Source organism: Alligator mississippiensis, chromosome 14 (genome assembly GCF_030867095.1).
Source record: "Alligator mississippiensis isolate rAllMis1 chromosome 14, rAllMis1, whole genome shotgun sequence".
NCBI classification, from domain to species: domain Eukaryota; kingdom Metazoa; phylum Chordata; order Crocodylia; family Alligatoridae; genus Alligator; species Alligator mississippiensis.
This window is the reverse complement of record NC_081837.1, coordinates 43,648,441-43,659,858: the sequence shown is the minus strand read 5'-3', so window position 1 is coordinate 43,659,858 and position 11,418 is coordinate 43,648,441. Positions and strand designations below refer to the sequence as shown.

Below are 11,418 nucleotides of genomic sequence, written 5' to 3'. Positions count from 1 at the left end.
TGAGCCCCGAGATTCATACCATTAGCATTTTATCTCATCCCACCCCTTGAGCTACGTTACAAACATGAATATGGTAGAATGATATTAAGCAAGTCACTGACTGATTGGAATATACTGAACAAGAGTATTTTTTACCATTAGGTCCTAGCTGAAGACTGTTCTTCTGCTGGGTAAAAATGTAAATATGCTTTGGCAGTCTTTCACATAAGTTTTGTGCTATCCTTTTTTTTTTCTTTTTTTCTTACTCCCCATCTCCATAGTGCACACTAAAGGCGTGGAACAAAAGCAAATCAGTCGTGCTGGCAGAATGATCCAGAGAAGACAATGGACATGATCTCGTTAAACTAAAAACCACTTTGTTCTCAGTGATGCCATTTGTAGCAGCTTGTTAGAAGTGGGGAACTGGAACATGCATCTCCCCATAATGTTTTCATTAAGCATGGGCACAGGATGGTGGTTTGAGTTCACATGGAAATGGAGGGCTGATTTTTCTCTTGACAAGATGAACTGGGAGGACTAAAAAGTGCATCTTTAATCTGTGCCACTGCTGGCTGGAATTTTAAGCTTTCATTTTGAGAGAGAAAGACCAATTTTGCTCCCCTTTGCTCCCACAGGCATGGCAGTGCTGAGGGAGCCCTGTCCTAGAGCAGGGCTCCACTGCATTAGCGTGTTTTTTTATAAGCCCACATAAAATTGACTTCAGTGGAGAAAGGCATTGTACAGAGTGAGTAAAGGGGCTCCGAATACGGCCCAAAGTTACACTTTCCACTGCAGCAAATCTGGCAAAATAAGGACCTGCGAATGCTGCAAAGCCAATATTGTTCTGGATATGGCATAATTCAGGGGGATGGCTCAAAGTAGTGTTTCCTTCTGTCTAAACAGGCCTTTATTTTGCACATGCAGCTTTTGTTGAAGTCAGTGAGGCATTGGACCTTTTTGCTTTTGCCAAGACAACTTAAACACAAGGGAAATGCTCAACTGGAACCTAAAACACAGTGTTTCTCAAATACCATTTTTACATTGAAATCCATCCCAGCATGTGTGCGCGTGTTCAGTTTTTTTCCAAGCGGGAGGAGTGTGGTCTCATGCATTTAATACAATGCCTAAAGATTTTCCAGGCTCGGGGGCATTCTCCCCATATGTGCTTTTTGACAGCTTATAATAGCTTTAAAGATGAAAGAGGGAAGTTTAGGAAGGCTTTCACTTTTAAATTAAAACCAGCATTTGGAAATCCAGGCGTGACTGTTCTGGTAACTGCAGAATATTTCTTCTCATTTCATTAAGGGCATTCCCCTTTTGATTTTCTTTATCTCCACTCTCTGTTCATTTAGATAATAGCATTTTTGCTTTTTGTTAGGCGCTGGCACACTGCTTGTGTATTTGGCTGTTGGTACTCAGAGCACGTAGCAAGCAGGGCTTAGAGTGGAAATTGTGAGGCCTTCTCCCCTTGGAGAGGCTTCAAATGTCTTTGCAGCTCCAGTTCCTAGCAAGAAGCCAACACTTAACCAGGCTGTGCAATATCCCACATTATTGGTGCCTGTGTGTTTGCTATGCTGGTATTTATGTTTAAAAAGTAGTGGCAACACTGCCAAGGCAGTAGCTTGCGAGTGAAAGCATGCCCTAAAGAGCAAGCAGGTGAAAAGTTGTAGGGAATCATAAACACTAGCCCATCCCAAAGGGCAGAGCTCTGGGTTAACACTTGGGATTCAGGGATCTACGTCTGGATCTGTGACAGGCCTGCTAGGTGACCTCCAGCCACTTCACTTCATTGCCCTGCACCTGTTTCTCAAGCTAGAAGGTAAAGTTCATAGTATAAAGCAGGCTGAGATCTCTTGATGAGGTGTGCTAGCCGGCTATTAAATAACCTTGATAGTTCTGCCACAAGCCCACCGAGGCAGGATTTCCCCCAAGCATTTTGTTGTTAGCCTTGCAGCACCCATAGCGTGTTAAAATCCAGACCGACCCGGACCAAACTCCCTCCTGTTTCTGGAGACGTATCTATGCAGCAGGTCTCTGTCAGGCTGGCACAGAACACACTTTTGCCAAATCCCAAACGCTCTTTTTTTCCCAACTTTTTAAGTTGGGCTAATAAAAGATCTCAGATTCACCCAAAGAACCTTGAACACTCTTTGAAAGATTTGTATTACCCCAGATACAGGGATGTGACAGCTGGTCACTGCATTCATTCCCTTGCAGAAGGAGGGGAAAGTGTGGGGAAAGCCCTCTAACTAGAGATTTAACCCCCCTCCCCCCCCCCAAAACAAAGCAAGAGGGACGGGAAGTGGGGGAATCTCATAGCACCAGTGTTAGCCATCTCCTGGCTGCCGAGTCGTACTCCCTGCAGGAGGCAGCACCACAGCACTCTTGCAAAGGCCAGAGCACAACAGGGGTTGGCAGGCTGTTCTTTAAAGAGACTGGACCAGAGAGGCGTTGTAGCATAGAAAATATTTATTTAAAATGCAAAAACTTGTGGAAAACGTTATCAGTACGAAAAATAAAGACCCCAGGCTATGCATCTCGCATCGGCTCATACCCCCACAAAAGGGGACATTGGCATTTTTGGGTTTCCCACCCCACCCTTATCACTGCTGCACAGCAGCAAATAAAACAGCATTTGTCCCTCTCAAGCCCCTGGCTTGTTCAGTCCCTTGGCATAGTCCATCTCCAGGCTGGTGGCCGCTCTTAGGAGGCATGCTGCCTGTTCACCAAGCTCCTGGGCTGGGCGCCCGGCTCTTTGCTCTTTTCCAGCACCAAGTCGCCCTGCGCCTGGGGGGCTGTCTGCTCTTGAGGGTTTCTCTCCCTCTCCTCCTCCTCCTCCAGCCTGTCTTGGGAGGCGAAAGGGCTGCAGACGGTCTCCACCAGGCCGATGACCGCGCCGAAGAAGGCCAGCATGCTGCCCAGCACGTACAGCCTCACCATCTTCCTGCTGGGCTTCTGGCTCAGCATCTCCCTGGCGAAGGGGATCAGCTCCTGCATGGTCTCCATGGCTGTTGCAGCACTCCTGCAAGGGCAAACAACCTGCAAGGGGAAAGAAAGCAGCAGGCTGTGAGTCCAGGGCTCTCTGCCTCCTGCTCCCCCGGGTGCTGGGCACGGGTCCCGGGCTCCCGGCTCGGCTTACCGCTGGCTCTGGGCTGTGCGTCTGCACCCGGCTGTCCGCTCCTAGCTGCTGCCTCCGCTCCCGGCGCCGCTCCGCTTTATAGCGCCCGCCGCAGCCGCTCCGCCTCCGGGGCGGGCCGGGCCGGGCCGGGCACGAGCCCCGGGGCATGCACGGGGCACGCCGCTTGCACGGGGCCGGCCCTCCCTCTGACCCTGGCAGCGGCAATCCCGCACTGCCCTTGCAGGGGCCGTGCCAAGACCCGCCCGGCCCAAGCCCTGCATCTCTCCCCCCTTGCATGGGCTCTGTCCCCGCAGCAGGCAGCCCAGGAGCAAAGCGGCTGCAGTTGGTTCCTGATGCCCAGCTCCCCAGTTTCCTTCTTTCTTCATCTTCTTTCTTCATTTTCTTTCTTCATCTTCTTTCTTCATCTTCTTTCATCTTCCTTCTTTCTTTCATCTTTTCTTTTCCATCTCCTTGGTTTCTTTCCCCCCTCCAGCTCCCCAGTTTCTTCCCCCGCCCCAACTTTCCCCAGGTAAAGGCTAGGAGCGGACGTGCCATAGCGTTCACGTTTCATCATTCGTGGGCACGAAAGGAAGAAGGAGCCATCCTAAGGAAAGGGGCATCGTCGCGGGGCACTTGCTAGACCTACAGACATTCAAAAAGACCGAGGTGGAATGGATCTAAGTGATGCGGTTTTCTACAAGCAGCGTCATTTGGATAGGCAAGGCTCTTTGCGTAAATGTGATTTCTTTTATTAGACCAACTGAGTAGTTGGGGGAAAAAGTTCTTAGCTTTTGGGTGCAGTCGCCCTTCAACAGGCATAGGGAGCCTCTGTAGTTTGGATAGGTAGGGAACAGAGCGTGCATTTCCCTTTGGTGCGGGGAGTAACTCTTAGACTGGGTTCCACCATAGTCTGTGTTTTCTGCTATGGGTATAGATTGGTTTCTGATCACTTATACCAGCAGACGTGTCATGTCAGTACCTGGACTAAATGCTGGAGGCTGCAAGTGGAGAGGGATGGGGGAGAAGCCCCGCTCAGACCCAGTTTGCTCTCTTGCAGCACCTGCTCTTCTGCCGTCCTGTGAGACAGGAGACTGGGCAACACGGACCTAGGGTCTGACCCAGTCAAGGGCAGTTCCTGTGGTCTGAACTTCAGCCTCATCAAGGTATAAAAAGGATCAGTGCCCAGGAAAGAGATTCCTTGCCACTCCTCGCCACGGGTGGAAGCACTTAGTCCTCAAGCAAAAGGTTAAACAGAGCCCGTTTTTCGCTGTCTGTTGGTTTTTTATATGTTCATAGGTGATTGCTAAGGCCTGGGACTGCACTAGAGTCTCAAACCAGCTCTGATCTTGGGGGACCAGTAGGATCCAGTGATGAGGGAGCATCTTCTCCCAGGTTGTACTTCCGGGGCTTCCAGTGGCAGAGACCCTGCTTGCCATTACTCCCCATGAAGCCCGTGGACTGGGCCGCATTACCTTGCTTACTATGATCTACATAAACCATGTGCTAAGTGTCTCCTGTGACAGGGCTGTAGGTCAAAAGTCAGGTGGGACATTGCCAAACAGATCGTTGTCAGATTTCCATTAAAGTATCTATAGATGACTCGGTGCAGCTTGAACCAGGAAGGAATAACACAGCTAAATACATGCACGTTACTTCAAAGCACCTCTTAATAAATGCTTGATGGATCTTTGATTTATTGGGAATTAGTGACTACCTGTCTGTTTTGGACTTATCGTTATAGTCATGTGTTGGTTGTTGCATCTTGTCTTCCGTTCTATGCTGAAGCCATGGGAAAGCCCGTGGCGTACAGATTTTTTTTTCTCTTGCAATCAGCATGAAGGTAAAGTACAGTGTGTGCCACTGGGGGAAAACTGAAGATATGGCACGGTCTGTACTGTTCACATTTCCTCTCCTGCCTGCACCATAAGACCTGTTGCATCAGCACTGTAAAGCAGATTACATCACCCACGGATTCGGTGAACCCGGAGCCAGTAACAACATCAATGTGCATTCATTGTCTGAAAAAGCTGGCTCCTGACCTAAATATACCTGCTAAAGCCCAGAGGTGGGAGGAAGAGCTATGCCTTCCCTAGACCTGCTTACAGGAGTTGGGCAGAATTCTCCTTTTGGATCCATATGACAGAGCCAGACTTGAATAATGAAGTGAAGATCCACTCTGTGATCCAGGGGAGACATTTTGCCCCAAAGCAGTGACTGATTATAGTGGAAACAAAGTTCAAGTGGAGTGAAAAATGTCATTTGCAGTAATGAATCATTCAAAAGGAGCTGCACCTAGGTCTGTGTGTCAGAGTGACATTATTTACCTTGCTTCTCGCATCATTGCCGGACCATCACGATCATCGCTCTTGCACTACCACTATATACCTAGGTATTGTCATGTCTCTACGGTGGATGCTAGTCTGGATCCTAAAAAGTCACCGGGCGCTAAGCAAATTCCCCCGTGCATGGGGAAACCTCTTTGCGTAATGATGCTTTCCAGGCTGCCTCCATTTCTGTATATGCCGCGGAGCAGGGCTCTCCATGGTGACGCAGAGGGTGAGCTGGCGTTGTATAAATTGGCCGTGACCAACGTGTGAAGGGGGGAAGTTTGGTTCTCGGGGTAGGGAGAGAGCAGAGGTATTTGCACGTTTGGGAAATGCTGGGGTTCAGGCTCTAGGTCATGCATCTTTACATAGGGAATTAAAACCCATTATAGGAACTGGCTATATGACTCACTTCTCTCCGAGCATCTTTTTAGAGGCTGCTCTGTCGACCTCACATGCTCCAGAAATCCTGAGCCAGCTCCTAAAATCATGAGATTGGTCTGAGAATCATAAGTGCATTTTTTTTGTTGTTTTAAACACACGTCAGCATCTTTTTTTTCCTCTTTTTTTAGCTGACACGCGGATCATACGTTAAACTTTTCTCTGCAGCATATATTTTTAAATGAACACACAACTCCTCACTCAAGCTATTATAGTAGGGGGTTAGAGTGTTGTTGTAGTCATGATCCAATAGAAAATACCACCAAAAAATCTTTGCCTCTTACTATATTGTCACAGTGACCTGAGCGTCTAAGAATACACACCTAGGAGGGCAAGAGGTGCAAAATAAGTGACTACAGAAAAGTTGGCAACACTGTAAAAGTAAGCTGGAGGTCTGCCTCGTGCACAGAATGCTCTCAGTATTGCTTAAATCTGATCTTTTTTTGGGGAAAGATCTTCACTGAGTATGTGAGCAAGTGTCACCGTGAGTCAGCCACCGCCTCTCTCCTCACATACTGCACGTAGCCAGCTGTAGTTGCTTCACCATTGTAACACTCTCCTCTTCCTCTTCAAGAGCAAATAAGCAACTGCTGGTGCTCCTCCCTGCGCTACAGAAGGGGCATAGGATTTGGTTGGGAAAGGGTCCTTAAGAGATTACAGCCCTGAAAATACTTGGCTATTTTTTACACAGATTTCCCAAGTGCTTTTCAGACTAAATGGTAGGATTTGTTGCAAAGGTTGCTAAAGAATCAGTGGGTTGTCTTCTGCCACTTTTTTTCTAAAATGTTCCTTATCTTTTCCTCCAACTTGGCAGCAAAGGTTACAGCTGGTTACTGTATTTCAAGGCATTTTCACCCCGCAATAGTTTGGGAAGTGAGCATTGCAGAGAAAATAACTGCCAAAAAGACAGCAATCAGACAGGGAAAGTTCAAGGGGACTGCAATTGCTGCCAGACTCCTTAACAGCTGTGTAGCCCGTGCCTTGGCAGGGCAAGACTGGACTGCCTCGTGGAGCAGTAAGGTCTGAACTGAAAGGGAGCAATGGTGATTGCTTTTCCAGTATAGCAGTCTGAGACCGAGGATGTCCTTTCGTGTTTGTGAAGGGCCTTTAACACAAGTGCTACTAGAAACAAATCAACCGGTCATTTTAACAGTAACACCACTTAGTTTCTTTTTCTGAGCCTTCTGGTTTTCGGGCCTTTAGGTTTCACATGCAAAAGCTTTTATAAGGGGCAGGGGTATAGGTTGCAGCCGTGTTGGTCTAAGGACATAAGCAGACAAGATTCTTTGGGTACATCTGATATCTTTTATTAGACCAACTCAAATAGTTGGAAGAAATTATTTATAAGGGGCAGAAACTTTGTTTAATGAAAGTGGAGGTTTTCACATAAGCAAGCAACTCTGGGAGCTCACAGAAAAACACCAAATGAGTCACAACTCAACACTGAATCGATCACCTTGCAGTGGCACCGCACAAGGGATTGAGTAACTAATTATGTTAAACTTGACTCAGGCTTTGACATGAGGAAGTTCTATCTGCGCAGGTCATTGTGTGGACACCTGATGCAGATTAGGAGTAGCCCGGACTGATTTACCTTAGTGTTTAATCAAACTGATATTAGCCACTCTTGCTCTGCTTTCACTGTGTCCACAAGAGGGGATTGTACAGGTTAAACGGATAGCTGCTCAGCCGTCCTTAAACTGAAATAACAAGATCTAAATCAATATAAGATAGGTTTACCCCATTGACTTCTGCTGGCATGATCCCTGACCCGTGTAGCTCTGCTTGCTACCAGAAGCCCGTATTACTAAAACTAGAGACTTTGACCAGTATAGCTTGTTTTGCTGCTGGGGGTGGTTTTACCATACATGCACTGGTAAAGTGGAATCGCTGAAGGAAAAGATTTATCAAAGCAAGTCTCTAGTAAGCTGTTCTCCTGAGCAAAACACAGTAAGCAGGATAATGGATTTGTGGACAGAAAAATAGTAGAGAAATACCAGTGGGGGAGGACAAAATGGGATAGAAAGCAGCAAAAACACGCCAAGCAAAGAAACAGCCTAAAAAACTCCTTGCAGGCTCTTTTGCTATCCAGTTAATTAAAAAGCATATGATTTATGATTATATTTTATTTTTAGAGCTAGTCTGAGAGCAGAGCAATGACACGGGCAGAAGATGACCTCTCAAACACTCGAATTCTCTTTCAAAGCACAGGTCAGTGAAAGCTGTGAAAATCAGCTCCAGTGTGCCTCATATCGCATGCCCCAAAACTGAAACCTCCACAACTATCAGCCAACTACACAACTTTGTTCCCTGCTCTCTAACTTATTTTTAATTGCTTATTTGCATTATTGCAGAACCGAGACGACCCACCTCGACCAGTGCCTACTGGTGCTAGGCACAGGACAAACACAGAACAAAAATGCAGTCCCAGACCCCAAATAGCACACACACTTAATTTTCCTATGCAAAGCTTTCATTTCTGAAGCCCAAGGTTCCCTGGGAGAGATGTATCCAGAACAAAACCCAGACTTCTGCTTGGCTTTCACTTTTTCATCAGCTCTGAGTTTTCCTCCTCTTGGCTGTCCCCCTCTTTGTCCGCAGTTTCACTCTCTTGTCGGAGGATGACAGGGCAGTGGAAAGTGGCAACGTTCAATGGCATGCTTGTGGCGTACTGCCAGCCCGGCCTGTATTCTGGGCTCTGGCAGGGGCCGCTCCTCAGCATTAGGTTTCTGAGTAATTTTCCTTTCTTTCCAGAGCCAACCACTTCGGAGAGCGGCCTGCTCTCACACCTGGCACGTTGAGACCTGCAAAGTATTTTCAGAGAAGCAACTTGACCTAGCTGACAGCGATGCATGGACAATATTAACAAAATGCTAGAGTTGGATAATACTTTCCATCCAAAGTCATCAGAGCGCTTTGAAGCATTAAGTCTTGCATATTCAGAGGAGTTTAGTAAGTTAGATACCCAGTGGGTGGTCAGCACTTGAAAATCTGTCCCTTTAAGTAATGGAGCTGAACTGAACCCATTCAGCTAGGCTATGGATACAGATGGTGGGGAAAAAACCCCACACTTATGGCAGAAATAATGCCCCAGTCTGGCAAAGGCATTCAAATGCACCTATATAACTGTCAGAAATCATTGGGACTGGTGCTTTGCTGAATCTGGCCCTAAGTGTAGGGGGGAAATATAGGAAAATGCAAGGCAGTTAAAGTTCAGTTTCAGTGCAATGAGTTTATCCATTTTTCCGCCGTGCTGATTCTGACATCGTTTCGCTGAAAAGATTAAGATGACAAGATGACACGAGAAAAAGAACAGCAGAAATCCCACAAAGTTGCAGCCATCACATTATTCAGTGTGCTGCTGTGCCCTGTCTCTCTACTCTGTTCTGTATCTCTTGCCAGCAGGGCAGCTGCTATCTCTTTATTCTGTTTTTATACAGCACCTAGACCAGTAAGACCTATCGCTTGCCCCTTAGACACTAATAAGTTATCCGTTTGACTGATTTCTTGTATTTGGCAGTTACTACGGATTCTTTAGTGACAGGGACAGCTGATTTCATACATAGCAGAAAGAAAAGCAATCTTATGAATCTGAATATCAGATGCGTTTCACATTTGTTGCTAAAATGACAGTCCTGTTGCATGGCATTGAAATGATTGCTATGGAAACAGATTAGCAACCCCTCTTCATTCAGTATTACAGGGAGATTAGCTGAAAAGGAGTTAGTGACTGGAAGCTAAAACTTAAAGAGTCCTGCCTCTAAAATATGGAAGGGAATTCATAGTTTGTGGAGGATATTTTCTGGGACATGCACATCTCATAGCTAAAGGATGTAGTAGTAGGTGATAAATTTTGTTAGCAGCATGCAAGGCAGAACAAGATCCAGATCTGTGTTCCATGGCTTTCTTGGCTATACAGAGGTAACGGGAGCAAATACGTGTCTCACTCAGAAAAGTCAACACATGCATCTCAAAAATGTGTTGAGCAAGAAGGGAAGTATTCTGCATCTGATTACATCCATGCTTTGCAAAGACTATTGTCCACTGGACAGTCTGGTTTCACTCCTAAAACTATCAATGGTATTTCTGGGGGGGATGTATGCACATAACCTGGGAGTGTGTAATAGCTGATTGCATTACTTACCTCCTATGGGATTTTGTTTTTCACTTCTGCCAATTAAGTATTGCAATAAAGAGGTTTTAATAGAAAGGAAAAGGCTTTGTCATATGCAGGTGCTGTGTGTTTATATATAGAGCTTGTGAAGGTGGAAAACCTAACAATTTCCTGTCCCCATTTAAACACCTAGATAAGGCACACAGTCATTGTAGGGCCGGTATCTAAGCACTCTGGGTGCATTTACACATGTGTTTTACCGCGGAGCTGACTAACTAGTTCTGCAATAAAGTGTCACCATCTACACATGCACCTGTATTAGGGCACAGTAAATTAATTAACTCTGCTGTCGGATAGTACTGTCCAGGACAGGTACTATCCTACAGTGGAGTAGTTATGTACACCAAAATGCACACATTGACAGTGACTCTGTGCCTAGATATTGTGCATTCTGTAGGCAGTAAGTATGCTCCCGCCAAAGATCTCAAAGCCTTTACAAACATGCATGATTTAAGGCCTCACAAGCAGTGGTTGATTATCCCCATTTTACAGATGGGAAGCTGAAGATCACATTGGGAACATGGTTTCCTTAGTCGTGGTAGTTGTAGGAGCAGGCCCCAGTCTCCTGACTAGCGGGCCTGTGCTCTAATCAGCAGACTGGTGTTCCTTTGAACTGAGAGCTCTTTCTAGTCTGTGGCCCTGGTGTCGTTACCACGATTGCACCTTCTAAAGGAAGATTAAGGAAAGCTAGACTCCAGACTGGCACCGTTTGCATCACGTCTTTGCTTTGGGGGAGGAAAAAGGGGAATAACACAGCAAAGCCATGGTGGTGTGGTGGTAATACATGCCCATACAGCTCGGGACCTGTTTGCTAGCATCCCTTTTTATGCCTGACAATAACAGTTGTCACCAGGAGCTCATTGTGCCAGTGCCTTGCACTTATGTAAGAAGAAAGACAGTCCCTGCCCCAAAGAGGTTACAGCCTAAATAAAGGGGCAGGCAGAGTGTGAGGAGAAAGAAAAGGAGAGAAGGGGGAAGTGATCTGACCTGGCCAGGCAGCAGGTATGGTGGAGGCTTTTCCAGTGCAGTATTGCAGCCTCTGTCCCCTGCCCTTGAGTACAGGTTTAAAGTCTTCACCCCAGTGCCAGCAAAGTCTGGGTAAGCACACAAAACTGTGGGGTTTTGGCCAATATATCATTTTTAAATCCAGGTTGTGACAGGCCAGGAGTTTCAGGTGAAATAAGAATGACAAAAATCCCAAATGTTTGCTTTTGAAATGTTGTAAATGACATGCCTTAGGATATTTTGCTTTTGTTTTGAGATGATGTTGCATTTAAAAGCCTGAATGAAATGTTTTCATGTATCCCAAATGCACTCATTTGGCCAGAAAACGATAAAATTGCCTGTTCACAGCCTGCCTTTAAACCTACCTGGTTCATCTT

General features: G+C 46.4%; 1 protein-coding gene across 1 annotated transcript; it reads right to left on the bottom strand.

The window, feature by feature from the left end:
- Positions 1-2,430: 2,430 nt before the first annotated feature.
- G0S2 (G0/G1 switch 2) lies at positions 2,431-3,225 on the bottom strand. Its single transcript, XM_006273623.4, has 2 exons — positions 3,119-3,225; positions 2,431-3,018 (listed from the first exon to the last, which is right to left on the bottom strand). Exon 2 carries the CDS (start codon positions 2,983-2,985, stop codon positions 2,683-2,685), a length of 303 nt encoding a protein of 100 aa, XP_006273685.1. The 5' UTR covers positions 2,986-3,018; positions 3,119-3,225; the 3' UTR covers positions 2,431-2,682.
- Between the last annotated feature and the right edge of the window lie 8,193 nt (positions 3,226-11,418).